Source organism: Etheostoma cragini, chromosome 23, assembly GCF_013103735.1.
Source record: "Etheostoma cragini isolate CJK2018 chromosome 23, CSU_Ecrag_1.0, whole genome shotgun sequence".
Taxonomy (NCBI): Eukaryota; Metazoa; Chordata; class Actinopteri; order Perciformes; family Percidae; genus Etheostoma; species Etheostoma cragini.
Window position 1 is genome coordinate 3,988,013 of NC_048429.1, and position 14,262 is coordinate 4,002,274.

Consider the following 14,262-nt stretch of genomic DNA (forward strand, 5'->3'; position numbering starts at 1 on the left):
CAGCATGCTAACAGACTAAAAATGATGATTCTAACATTCTGATGTTTAGTTATAATGCTTACCAGGTTTACCATCTTTGCTTCACCTTCATTTTCTTATTAGAACTTAACATAAAGTAATATAAATAAATCACTCACTCTGCTCTGGACCAATTTAAAAAAAATATTGTCTCCATTAATCACTTAGACACAGGTTGAAAAATACAGAAGTCATTTATTGGGCAAAACTTGTTCCAGCTCCTCAAATTTAAGGATTTGTTTTTGTGTGTCATAAATTGATTATCTTTGTATTTTGGACTGTTGGTTGAGTCAAACAAGCCATCTCAAAACATTATAGTGACAGGCATTTTTGACATTTTATAGACTAAACAATTAATTTGACAATAAAATAGTCTTTATTCATTAGTTGGATGCCTTGTTATACATTATGATGTACTATATTATAAGTCTTGGTTCTACCTTCCCTTTTTCTTGTTTCTTTTTATTCTAATTTCATGGGTTAACGGTGTGTAGGTTATGAATTTCTAAATGCTCTATATGTGTATTATGTGATTTAAATTGCCGAATGATGCTTTTTATATCTGGTCTCATTATAGGAGGAACTGCAGCTTTTGCAGAAGCAGCTGGAGGAGCGAGAGGTGGAGCTGACGAGGCTGAAGGACGAGAGCAGACTGAGGGTGGAGAGCCACAACAGAGCTGAGGGAGGAGAAAGAGGTGGGAGCTGTTTGAATAATTGTCTGGGAGCTTCTTGCACTGTTTCATTGAGTCTGATATTACACAAGGGCTTATGAGGATTAGACAAACAGACATTTTACATTCCAAAAACACTAGATCCCCCTCCAGCATCCTTCCTGAAAAAATAATGGGTACTTTGCTTTCATCTGGATTCCCCCATTAATTATTTATCCACTATCTTACATTCCACAGACAGTCTGAACTATAATGAGGTGATTTGAGGCCCTTGTTTTTACTTAACTCCTGTAGGCTCCATACCAAACATATCTGTTTTACTCTTTCCACCCACTGATGACCTTATCTTATCCACTGATGGTTGAGGAATGCCATTTAAAAAAAAGAGAGGAAAAAAAAAAGAAGGGGAATCTCTTATACGGGTCTGCCTGTAAAACGTGGTGTACAGTATGACTGGATATAGGTATTTGTTTTGTCTCCCAGTTCACTATACAGACACTGGTTGTTTGTTCAGACCTTGACAACACCAAAACTGTAACCAACAACATCAAACTGACCGGGTCAGATCTCTGCTTTCAAGAAAATACAAAACAACAGAACGAATTATGATTTTGAAATGACTTGGGCTCAGAAATATGCTGTGTCTTGACAGGAAGTTTTTCTCAGGTATAAACTGGGTAGATGCACATTACCACCGATCTTAAACCAAAGACTGTCCAACCTCTGGGCCACCATGACTTGTATACTGTGTAGCGCTGAATTTGGGTTTGTTGAAATTAGACAAATTAAGATTTGAAATTAGATTCTGATTCATGAAATGGTACTCAACCCCAAATCTAATCATCTAACTTAGTGTAATGACATGCTGTACACTGGTACACACACTTTAGAGTTTACATGAGGGCTTGCCCTGTAGATAAACGTGCGCTTAGATTGTTAAAATTGGGCCCGCTGTGTTTGATAATTGGATCAAGAATTCATTGCAGCAACATGCTGAAACGAGCTGTACTGACCAGCCCACCGAGCCCCTGTGGGTTCATTATTTCTGGTGTCTGCTGGCTGGTTTTAAACCCAGGGAGAGTTGAGATGAACTTCCACATGTGTAACATATCCATTTTCTTCCAGATTTAGAAGTGTTGAAGATGAAGATGGCGTTGGAGTCACTGGCGTCGGCCAACGATGTGAAGGTACAGTGTGGTGTGTTGCAGCTGGCCAGTAGCTTTGATTTACGTTAATTTACAGTCGTAAGTGGAACATGATATTTATGTACAGGAACGAAGGATAAAGGAGCTGGAGGAGTCACTCACCAAGTGCAAGAAGGTGCAGCAGCTGGTCAAAGGTCAGACTGTGTTTAAAGATCATACACATTATTATTATTACTCTTTATTGACTTAACAAATTAGCATTCCTGTTACAAGATCAATATTAAATTACAATTTTGGGGATTGCGGAATTTTACTTTTGCTTACTAAAATATTTATGATATAATAATATAATATATTTCAATCACTTGTAATCATTTAAAATACAGTAAGGTCGTACAATGAGCATGTTTTGCATACAAACCTTTATATTCTTTGATCTTTGTAAAATGCATGCATCTAAAGTGTAGAAATGATTAAGAAAAAGATGAAGAAAGACCCTCCATTTATGTACTTTACCTGCTGTATAATAGGACCTAATATCATGAAGGCTTATAGCAGCCTAAAAGTGGATACACTTTAAAGAAAAAGGATAAATTGAGCATAATGCTGCACATATCCCGGTTGACTGGCCTAACTGTCCTCTCTCAGAGAAGTTGGAGGAAGAAGACTATGACGATATCCCAGAGGATCCCTTGGCTTCTGTATCCATGGAGATGGATCAGGTCACCCTGGTGTTGGAAGGGGAGGCAGGAAGAAACTCTGGCGAGGTAAACACAACCTTTGCCAAAACAATTTGCACACAGGATGAACCCCCGACTGGAGACTTCCTTTTTAGAAAAAGCTCAATTTCAGCCTCCCACTCTGAAATTGTTCCTCTCAGTAATTCAGCGCTTCTGTTTGGGTTGTTTGTTCGGGTGTGTAAATATGTCCAATTAATCTTGTTTTTCTCTGTTGCTGTCCGTTTTCTTAGTCTATTCCATGTATAGCAGTGCTTTCTGAAATGAATGACCTTGACAGAGAACGACAGATACAGGCAGCCAAAAGGTAAAATCTAATATTAATAAACCCGCTTTCTTTCTCCTTTATTTTATCTCATGGGTGGATGTAAATAAACTGAAATCCACAAAATATGAGCTAATTCTAACAGATGCTTTGGACTTCCCTAAAGTTTTACAGATTTTTCTAACAGCAGACAGTGTGTCTTAAAAGGTATGCAACAGTTTGAATTGTTGAATGGTCTAACAACAGTTACTCTAATGCACTATGTGCAGGAAGTATTCGGATCCTTTACTCACAGTACATACTAAAAATACTGCATTTCTAAAGTAAAAACTCCAGCCTTGAAAATATTCATGTAAAAGCATGTAGGTAAAATCAGCAAAATGTACAACAATGCAGAAACTGTGACTGATATATTATTATATAATATGATTATTATTATTATTATTATTATTTGTGCATTAAAGTAAAAGCTGGATTTCACTATCGTAGTCGGTCATGGTGGATTTAATTTTTAACTATTTTTTACAGGACTGAAACTAATTATTACTTTTATTATAGATTAAAAGTTGACATTGTTGTCTTGATTATGACTACTTGACATTAACCAGGTTGACATTGCCATAGGATGTCTTTGGCATGACAACTAGACATAATGTCACCCTGTTTAATGTCAAGTTGTCTTAATAAGGACATTCCTACAAAATTGAATGTCAAGTTGTCATTACAAAGACATCCCAAATAAATTTAATGTCAACATCACCAAGAGAACTTCTCGTAATGCCACTTTGATTTAATGTCAAGTTGTCATAATCAAGACAACCCAAACATTGTCAACTTGTCATGATAAAAACCAAATGACACCTAATGACAGAAGTCATTAACGTTTATAACGTGTTTTTGACACACTTATGACAGTTTTGTCCATACCAGATTATGTCCATACCTTCAAGTAAAGTGTTACCGATCATTTTGCATTTATTAATTTGCATATGCTGAATAGCATTTAATTTTTTAAGTGAAACCAGTATACTTCTATAAAACTCTTTCTTTAAGAGATTTTTAATCTGACAAATGTGTTATCGCTCCTTAAGTAACAGTACTTCTACGGAACTTGATTCTTAGGATATTTTAAGACTCATTTTACTACTTGTTGTTGTTATTTCAGTTCCTTAGACACACCACAGCCAAGCACCTCAGCCATAAGCAGCAGCACTGATCCGGTAAGAGCTCTGATGTGGACATGTTGAGTCTCTGAGACCTGACTGCAATATAAAATAATTTTAGCCGAACATAATCACATTAGTCAAATAACTTAAACGTTCAAAAGTTCATTCATTTTCATTTTGACCTATACATGTGAATCCATCCATGTGAGTATGTTCTGTTGCTTTTGAATGAGTGACTGCCAATGCATTAGCTTCTTTCATAATGTCACAGGACCACTCGCTGTATCATAGTCCCGCTCTGACACCTAGTGGTTAGATAGTGTAACTACATTTTATTTTTTCTCTTCTGCTTGAATTTAAAGAAATGTCCTGACTTTTCAACACGTCTGTATTTTTTTTCTCATAGGCCAAAGATAAAGCCAGGCCTGGTTCCTCATCTCCTACCCGAGCAAACACCACAAGTGATGACAGCTTTGGTTCCAAGAAGGCCCGTTCTTCTTTCGGCCGTGGCTTCTTCAAGCTGCGTGGAGGCAAGCAGACAGCCTGCTCTCCGAACCTGGGTGATACTGAGCTCCTAAATCTCCACACTCTCCTGGAATGTGTCACATTTCTTCACCATTTTGAGATTTATCTTATGTTTTATATGCTGATCCTCGTGCTTTTTTCCTGGCTCTGTAAATTGTGAAGATCGCGCCCGGAGTGCCAGTGCACCTGCGTTGGGTACAGTAGAGCAGAGTGGCCTTGTTGGCCTGCAGTATGGCTGCTCTGGATTACACAGCTGGATGTGATTACTTGACAGTACTGGCACTGCAATGTGACATTAACCTACTGTAGGTGAACTCAGTCTGTTGAGCACATATTGTCATACTGAACAGTTTCCTGACTTTTCTTCAAATCGGTGGTTCCCAACCTTTCAGACTTGTGGCCCCTCATCCAAGTTTGCATGTTTTATAAGTTGTCAATCAAATAATGATTTAGTTTTTTGAATCATTTTTAAGAACAACTAACACTAATAAATCATCCAGTTGTCCCTTATCCATGACTTTAAACCATCTGCAATAATTGCCATTCTCAGAGTACTTGCCTGTTGAGTTTTTCATTTGCTCTTAATGAGAAAATCTATAAATTGTGTTGATGTAGTTTGCTAGTCTTCTGCATGTGTGGTATCCATTGGGATGTCCTTCTTTTTTAGTTTAACATTGGGTTATAGTGGTGCGTCTGTGGTAACTGATCTTTTTCAGACTGTAGAGGTGGGTTGTCCAGCCTTGGTGAAGTATGCCATGTTAATGTGTATGCAATTATTGTTATTATTATTATTTTTTTTAACAGCTGAGACGGAACGTAAAGGCACAGAGCACCTGGATTTGGCCGGTGTCCCTCTGCCGTCCTCCCCTGAAACCAAAAAGAAGTCCAAAGGCTTCAAGAAATTCTTTGGCAGGTAACATTCGGGGGTGTGTCAGCTGCATTCAGGGTAATATAAGACTATTATTTCTTTGGTCATTTCTAATCTGATAATCCCGCAGACTAAAGAGGAGTCACTCCACCTCATTCAACCTGGATGATGCAGCAGAGATGGAGTTCAGGAGGGGAGGAGTCCGAGCCACAGCCGGCCCTCGACTAGGCTGGTCACGTGAAACTAAACGCAAGTAGGTGTCCAACATTTCAAATTTAATGCATAGCATATAATAAAGTGTATTATTGTTTAATCTGTTGCACCAGTTAAATCACTGTGACCTGTATTCCTTCTCTGTCCCGTCAGTGCTGTCGATGTGCCTTTCTCGCAGTGGAGTAAAGATGAAGTGTGTGCATGGCTGCATGAGCAGGGCCTCGGGTTCTGTGTTGCCCAGGGCCAGAGCTGGATCAAATCGGGACAAACACTACTGCGGGCAACACAACACGATCTGGAGAAGGTAGTAATGTTTTGTTTTAGGGTGCTTTTATCCCAGAAATACATTGTTTTCTTTATCCAAAATCCCTACAGGGGCATGTTGCCAAACATTTTAAACATATGTGTGAGTACAAGGAAGTTATTGATTATGTAAAAAAACTTTACCATTCAAATCAATTTTTATTTGCTTTCTAAGCCCAATTTCAGACTCAAATCATTCAAGGCCACAGTGGAAGATTGCTGTACTTGATTACTTGCTGCTGTCTGAAAGGTTTCCTGTTGTTTTCCCTCTGTTTACCTGATCAGGAGTTGTGCATGAAGCAGCCTCTCCACAGGAAGAAGTTGCAGCTGGCTCTACAGGCTCTCGGCTCAGAGGAGGACGATTTAAAGGGCAGACTGGACAGCAACTGGGTGACCAGTGAGTCTTCATCTTACTTAAGAAGGACGACTTCTTTTCTCCACGATTTTCAATTTAGATGAAACTTATTGATGTTTATTTCAGGGTGGCTGGATGACATCGGCCTCCCGCAGTACAAAAGTCACTTTGATGAGGCCCGTGTTGATGGACGCGTGCTGCACTACATGACAGTGGTGAGTTAGAAACCTTCATGTTGCCTGTGTGGAAGCTTGCTAAACTTATTTATTAATAAAATGATAGATTTTTTTTGTTGACCAAAGGTCTTCCTATTAAATGTTTTATATTCTGACTGAACTTGAGAAAATCCTTCAACATCGGCCAGGATTTTGTAATAACTATTTTGTTTCCCTGGCTGGTTCCCAGGAGGACTTGCTCTCTCTGAAGGTGGGCAGTGTTCTCCATCACCTCAGCATCAAGAGGGCTATTCAGGTCCTCCGCCTCAACTGCTACGAACCCAACTGTCTCCGGCGAAGACCCTCTGATGAGGTATCACACAAGTCACAGCCCATACTCTTCCTTTTTGTTTTAAAGCTGCATTGGCTGTTTCTGCCCCTGACATGTGGGCTATTTTTTAATTTCCTTGTCCAGAACAACATGACACCAGCAGAGATCTCCCAGTGGACCAACCACAGAGTAATGGAGTGGCTCCGGTCTGTGGATTTGGCAGAATATGCTCCAAATCTGAGGGGCAGCGGAGTCCATGGAGGACTGATGGTGAGGGGGGGTGGGGCTGAGATGGGATCAGGATTCAATGAACATTGACACAGATGATAACTTATACCTCTTTACAATGATTGTAAAAAATGTAAAACATTTTTTGAGAAATTATATTAATTGATATATACATCATAATAATGTGAGATGGTATATATTGTGTTCCTCAACAACAAAATTGACAAAAGTTAGTTACTTCATCGCGGTCCTCTTGAGAGCAGATTATGCTATATTAGAATGAAAATTCTAGTTTATTTTGTTTAGAAAAATATCCCCAGGCGCCACTCTTCATCAGATTTTGTTCTCCGTCCTGACCACTCCCCTTCTTGACCTCTCACCATGATGTTTTCTCATATGTGTGCACACTCCAAAGGTGTTGGAGCCCCGTTTCAACGTGGAGGCGCTCGCCCTTCTGCTCAACATTCCTCCCAACAAAACCCTGCTGAGACGCCACCTGGCCACACACTTCCACCTGCTCGTCGGCTCCGAGGCGCAGCGGCTCAAACAGGACTGTCTGGAAAACCCAGATTACACCGTTCTCACGGCTACCGCCAGGGTCAAGGTAAGGGTAACTGTTCCTAGATCAGCTTCAGCCTAACGGGCTTTTCTTTTGTCATTTTTCATACTGAACTAATTTTGTGCAACTCATGACACATTAGGCTAATTTTGTTGTTTTATTGATGAATATTGGCTTCTTGTTTGTGTATTACATTAGTAGTTTGACGTTATGGGAAACGTCCAAAGGTAACAAACTCTGCCTCCCAGGACATCTTAAGCTCACCAGTTAACACATTATCTCTTGTTTGGTCTGCTAATTGTCTCCTCCTCGTACTATATCCACAACAATCCACTTCCTGGATCGCTCTGCTGGAAATTCTACCCGGACATCACTCTTTTCAGATGTCCCGTTACCTTCCACTTTGGACTATCTTTGTGTTGTAATTTTAAATCTGGTCAATTCATGAAGACTATGGTTACCTGCTCCCCAGATATTAGCGGGGTAAATCCAGACCGCTAGCTAGACTATCTGTCCAATCTGAGTTTTCTGTTCCACGACTAAAACAACCTTTGAATGTGCACGTTCCACCCAAACAAGATCCTTCCCGAGGCACCACTCTGTGTTTAGCACTACCCAAAACAATTGTGATTGGTTTAAAGAAACCAGAGCAAGTGTTTCTCCCATCCTGGATTTCTGTGTTGACTAGCCAGACCCTCATCTGCAGCGCTCTGGAGGAAGGTCTGGCAATGTGAGACTACCCGGCCAATAATGTTATTTTGCCAAACTGTAAATACAACTGTTTTTCTAGAATATTACTAATCTTTTTCCCACTATCACTTAAATTGAATTTCCCATTGTGGCGTTAATAAAGGATTTCTAATCTTTTTCCTCCTCCAGCCTAGACGTCTGTCATTCGGTGGTTTTGGCACTTTGAGGAAGAAACGTCAGGATGATGAGGACTACATCTGTCCCATGGACGTGGAAATGCCCAATAGCAGCAGCTTCCAGAAGGGCCTCCGGATCTATGAGGGACACCTTGACCACCTGGAACAGGTATGGAGATACTTAACTTCTGCTTCGCAGATGGATTTGTTACACTGGCTCGTGATTGGAGCATTTTAAAGATGTCTTTATTTTGTATGTTACAGATGGAAGACTCTGAAGGGACTGTGAGACAGATAGGAGCATTTTCTGAGGAAATCAACAATCTAACGGTGAGAAACTGACCTGGGGGAGAAGAAAAACCAACAAAGGACTACGAGTACCAACCTGATTTAGAAAACAAAAAATAGAGTTCCCTTCATTCTCTCTGGCTCTGTGTGTTTCAGATCATGCTGAAGGAAGATGAGTTTTGTCATGAGATCTCCGTTGAAGCGGCAGAAACCGATCCCAACTCCAGTGTTTGATTGAGACACTTTGTGAAATAAGAATGAACTGTGCCAACCAGCATCCAAATCCTCCACCAACCGTTGTAGTAGAACATGTGAGACCTCCACTTTTACAGTTTTTTCAGAAGTGCAGCCATATTTATTTAAGCCGTCCGTAATATAATGCATGAACTTAAAATGCAACATTTTATAGCATTAATGTACCTCTTATAATTAAAGCATGTGTGTTTTTTTTTAGTAATTAGTGAGGTAAGGATACGTGTTAGTCTCCTTTATTTTGATTGCAGTACTCAAGTTTTCATGTCCTCAGCTGCAGTCGAGCTAGCTGCATAGATGGTTTTTGTTTGCCCAGGTTTTGAAATCTCTGCCTCCACTCCAGCTATAGAAGTCATTGGGATATTGGTATCGGTATAAAACACCCACACGGAACCCTTCCCTTGAAATCCCTTATTTCAGCTGTTGCTGTGAGCAACCCACATGTAATGCAGTGTTCAGGCAGATATCTCAAAACCTGGATCAATGAAACCTAAACTATCTGCCTGAGTAGAGGGGGTGGTAAAATGTTTTGGGAAATATGCCCTGCTTCCTTTCCTAGATTGGAATGAGGAGATAAATACCACTCTTGTGTCTGTGCCTTAAAGTATAAAGCTGCAGCCAGGAGGTGATTAGCTTAGCATAAAATCTGGAGGCTTGTCTCTCTCCAAAGCCTACCAGAACCCCTCAAGCTTACTAATTAACATGCATCTCTTTAAATGCTGTTCACCATAGTTCTAGTTACAATACGTAACTTTCCCTAAAACCACAGATTGACCAAATGAGATGCATGTTAATTAGTGCGCATCAGAGGTGCTGATAGTGTATTTAAGCCTTGCGCTATACTCGAGTGGCATTGATCCTCTCAAGCGTCAACCTCTTCCTTTTAAGAAACAGCATGAGTAAACATGGAAACCAGTTTTTAAAATGATGGTAATAAAAAGAAAGAAAAAAGCAGTTGTCTTTATCTTATTTTTAGTAGCTGTAATAAGCTGTTGCTTACAGGTACATTCTACAATAGTTGGTTGATAGAGTCAGTCATTATACAGAATAATCAAAGCGTCAATCTTAAGAGCAGTTGCAGCACGTTCACTGAACATGTTTTAGCAAAATATCGACATCTTCAACGTGACAATGGAATAATATGTATAAATGAAGCAATTGGTGGGGACTTAAACTGTGCATAAAAAAAGCTCTGCAAGGGTTAAGGCACTCAGAAAACAGACAAACCTCAACTCTTAAATAGTTTGCAACTGATTTGGAATCACATCCTCATTTCCAAGCCAAAACTAACAAATCCTTACATCTTTAATCCCAAACAAGTCCAATATTCACCATTTCCTTCTGTGACAGACTACTTTAATTGGTCCTTGCTGTGATTCTGTTGCATGATGGATATGATGGCATAAATATAGCATACATATATAGTGCAATACCCACTGCAACTGTACAAGTGCCTTAATGCTTTCAAGGTAGAGAATATAATAACTGGACGCCCAAACCGCTGTCTTTGGTGTGGACAGACGTCTAGAAGGTGAACCTGCGGGTGCTGGAGTGGCCAACTTTGTCCAGATTGGGGTTGCAGGCAAACTGGATCATCGGCGGAGGTCCGCACATCAGGATGAGTGTGTCTTCACTTGGAGGCGGCAGGTGTTCCCTCACCATGTCTTCACTTATGAAGCCTTGGCTGTACTCCCAGTCTGAAACACAAAAGGTCCCATTGTTTAGATACAAGGATCCCAGTTTGTTACTCATGATATAATTGACTTCTTGTTTTGAATACTTTTTTACATTTTTAATTTGTTTAATATGAATTTCACATACTAAGACTTCTTTGTCATGCTATAATATAAATTTGACCAATAGACTTTTTTTTTTTAAATACCCATACTATGACTTTTTATGATTTTATTTGATAGGAGACGTGAGACATGTAGCAAAAGGCCGGCGGTCACAGTAGAACCCGGGCCACTGCGTTAAGGCATAAAGCTCTATCTGGGCTCTACTAACAGAACTATCCAACTTTTGATGATTTTTTTTCATTTTTCCGACTGACTTTACTTTGACTTTTTATATTTTTTTGACATGCTAAACTATGACTTTTTCCGACAAATGTTTTTATGGAAATTGTAACAATACTATACTTAGTTCTTATTCATTAATTACAATAAACCTTACAGTGGGTTAGTCACTCAATTCACTGTTGTGTGTTTTATTCCCACCCTGTATATCTGATTAAGTTTACATTAATACAGTAATCAAGGGCTAAGACTATTTGTGCTATCTTACATTTAATGTACAGTGTGTTGCTGATGTAACTGGTTAGAACTCAAAATGGGGCGATGATATTGGTCAGGTTTTGGCTTCTAGTGGAAGGCAGGTAATTCATCATTGGCTCTCTCCCCAATCAACAGCAGGCTCACGTGTCTAATTAAAGTGCCTACAACCTATTTTTTGATTTGTGTTTGTCCTTGCTCAGTTAATTGTGAAGAAAATTATATATTTATAATTTATACATTTATTTATTTTAATAAACAATTTGCAACCCTAGATGTAGAGACTTTCATATCAGAAATTAAAACAGTTCCCTTAAAATGTAGTAGTAGTATACAAGTTCTCTCTTAGAGTTCATAAAAAGTATCTTACCTTCAGGTGCTTTGTCCAAAGTAAACCACAGCTTGAACCGGTCCTGGTGGTTGACCTGAATCTCCTCCAACTCTGGTCGCAACAGGATGTCTTTCTCAGTCTGTGGCAAGGGGGGGGGGGGGGGGGGGGGGGGGGGGGGGGGGGGGGGGAGAACCAGGTTTCAGCGACCTCTGTTTTGGTATTAACCACTCATTCCAAATTAAACAGGAAAACAAACAAATGGTAATTTTACTAACTGCAAACATCAGTGCATCTTGTGAGTGCAACTGACCTGGTTGGCAAACAGCAGGTGACACACTGTCTTGTCCTGTGGATCCTTCATCACAGCGGTGATGAGCTGCAACATAGGAGTGATTCCTGGAAGAAAACGGTAGAAAGAAAGGACATAAATTTGTCTCTGTGTGTCGTTTGTGACTAGACTGAGCAATAATAACAACCTTAAATAAATACTGTATATATCTTAAGTTATTACAGTCTGTTATACATAAACACTCAGATGATCTGCTCTACAAGGACTGTGTGCGTGGGGTTTAATCGGATATGACTGACTGAACCCAGCTGAGCCACTTTCACTTCAAACCAGTGAAAATAAGATAAGCCTTTTAGAAGAAGAAATACAAAAATCTTAAATTTAAAATAACCAAAACTGTCGAAAAAAATATTGTGTTATCTAAGTCATGAAAAACGTATAGTATGTTGTCAAATGTCATAAAGTCTTTGTACTGTAGGTCATTAAAATTGCCATAAAAAGTATATTAGTATAGAAGTATAGTACGTTGAAAGAAACGGTCAAAGAGTAGTATGAAATCATAAAAAGTCATAGTATAGTATGTCAGTCTATCAAAAAGTCATGGTATGTTGACGAAAATTATAAATAGTCATAGAATAGTATGTCAAAAATTAAAAAAAACAAATAATAGTATAGTATGTTGAAGAAAATCATAAAAAGTCATAGAATAGTATGTCAAATAAATTATGAACAGTCATAGTAAATCATGTCAAAACAATTATAAAAAAAATCATAGTATAGTATGTTGAAGAAATTATTTAAAAAGGTCATAGTATAGTATGTTGAAAAAAAGTATAAAAGTCAGAATAGTATGTCAAAAAAATTATAAAAACAATCATAGTATAGTATGTTGAAGAAAATCATAAAAATTCATAATATAATTTATAAAAAATATCATAGTATAGTATGTTGAAAAAATTATAAAAAAGTCATAGCATAGTATGTTGAAGAAAATCATAAAAAGTCATAATATATAAAAAATATCATAGTATGTGGAAAAAATTATAAAAAAGTCATAGTATAGTATGTTGAAAAAATTAAAAAAAGGCATAGAATAGTATGTTGAAGAAAATCATAAAAACTCATAATATAATATATAAAAAATATCATAGTATAGTATGTCGAATTTTTTTTTTTAAAGTCATAGGATAGTATGTTGAAAAAATTATAAAAAAGTCATACCATAGTATGTTGAAGAAAATCATAAAAAGTCATAATATATAAAAAAAATAGAATAGTATGTCGAATATTATAGTATGTTGAAAAATTCTTTAAAAAAGTCATAGTATAGTATGTTGACAAAAATTATAAAAAGTAATAGTATGTCGAAAAAATGATAAAAAGTCATAATATATAAAAAATATCATAGTATAGTATGTCGAAAAAATTATTTAAAAAAGTCATAGTATAATATGTTGAAAAAACGATTAAAAAAAAGTCATAGCATAGTATGTTGAAGAAAATCATAAAAAGTCATAATATAATACATACAAAATATCGTATAGTATGTCGAAAAAATGATAAAAAGTCATAGTAAATCATGTCAAAAAAATTATAAAAAAATCATAGTATAGTATGTTGAAAAATGTATTTAAAAAAGTCATAGCATAGTATGTTGAAGCAAATCATAAAAAGTCATAATATATAAAAAACATAGTATAGTATGTCAAAAAAATTTAAAAAAGTCATAGTATAGTTTGTTGAAAAAAATTATAAAAAGTCATAGTATAGTATGTCGAAAAAATTATAAAGTCATAGTAAATGTCAAAACAATTATAAAAAAATCATAGTATAGTATGTTGAAAAAAATTATAAAAAGTCAGAATAGTATGTCAAAAAAATTATAAAAAGTCATAGTATAGTATGTTGAAGAAAATCATAAAAAGTCATAATATATAGTATAGTATGTTGAAAAAATTATAAAAACTCATAAGATAATATATAAAAAATATTATAGAATAGTATGTCGAAAAAATTATTTAAAAAAGTCATAGTATAGTATAGTATGTTGAAAAAAATTATAAAAAAGTCATAGTATAGTATGTTGAAGAAAATCATAAAAAGTCATAATATATAGTATAGTATGTTGAAAAAATTATAAAAAGTCATAGAATAGTATGTCAAAAAAATTATTTAAAAAAGTCAAAGTATAGTATGTTGAAAAAAATTATAAAAAGTCATAGTATAGTATGTCAAAAAAATTATAAAAGTCATGGTAAATCATGTTGAAAAAATTATAAAAAGTCATAGTATAGTATGTTGAAAGAATTATAAAAAAAGTCATAGCATAGTATGTAGAAGAAAATCATAAAAACTCATAAGATAATATATAAAAAATATTATAGAATAGTATGTCGAAAAAATTATTTAAAAAAGTCATAGTAT

The 14,262-nt window shown here is 36.7% G+C and overlaps 2 protein-coding genes across 5 annotated transcripts in view; one reads left to right on the forward strand and one right to left on the reverse strand.

Moving 5' to 3' along the window:
* ppfibp1a (PPFIA binding protein 1a) overlaps window positions 1-8,967 on the forward strand; it is a 103,758-nt gene extending 94,791 nt beyond the window's left edge. For 2 of the 4 annotated variants that reach the window (XM_034863568.1, XM_034863571.1), the window contains 18 exons: window positions 596-713; window positions 1,815-1,876; window positions 1,962-2,028; window positions 2,483-2,601; window positions 2,805-2,878; window positions 4,002-4,056; window positions 4,409-4,562; window positions 5,332-5,440; window positions 5,526-5,648; window positions 5,762-5,912; window positions 6,197-6,308; window positions 6,393-6,481; window positions 6,672-6,794; window positions 6,897-7,022; window positions 7,396-7,590; window positions 8,419-8,574; window positions 8,670-8,735; window positions 8,850-8,967. In XM_034863568.1, the coding sequence (XP_034719459.1) occupies window positions 596-713; window positions 1,815-1,876; window positions 1,962-2,028; window positions 2,483-2,601; window positions 2,805-2,878; window positions 4,002-4,056; window positions 4,409-4,562; window positions 5,332-5,440; window positions 5,526-5,648; window positions 5,762-5,912; window positions 6,197-6,308; window positions 6,393-6,481; window positions 6,672-6,794; window positions 6,897-7,022; window positions 7,396-7,590; window positions 8,419-8,574; window positions 8,670-8,735; window positions 8,850-8,927 (1,977 nt within the window). In that variant the 3' untranslated portion in view covers window positions 8,928-8,967. The remainder of the gene's footprint in view (window positions 1-595; window positions 714-1,814; window positions 1,877-1,961; window positions 2,029-2,482; window positions 2,602-2,804; window positions 2,879-4,001; window positions 4,057-4,408; window positions 4,563-5,331; window positions 5,441-5,525; window positions 5,649-5,761; window positions 5,913-6,196; window positions 6,309-6,392; window positions 6,482-6,671; window positions 6,795-6,896; window positions 7,023-7,395; window positions 7,591-8,418; window positions 8,575-8,669; window positions 8,736-8,849) is intronic. The other 2 variants (XM_034863570.1, XM_034863569.1) reach the window with 2 other exon arrangements.
* Window positions 8,968-10,289: 1,322 nt separating this feature from the next.
* The window catches only part of LOC117938743 (NADH-cytochrome b5 reductase 3), a 7,797-nt gene continuing 3,824 nt past the window's right edge, over window positions 10,290-14,262 (reverse strand). The window contains exons 7-9 of the mRNA XM_034863594.1: window positions 11,860-11,945; window positions 11,589-11,688; window positions 10,290-10,642 (exon numbers count right to left, since the gene is read on the reverse strand). Coding sequence (XP_034719485.1) covers window positions 10,470-10,642; window positions 11,589-11,688; window positions 11,860-11,945 — 359 coding nt within the window. The 3' untranslated portion in view covers window positions 10,290-10,469. The remainder of the gene's footprint in view (window positions 10,643-11,588; window positions 11,689-11,859; window positions 11,946-14,262) is intronic.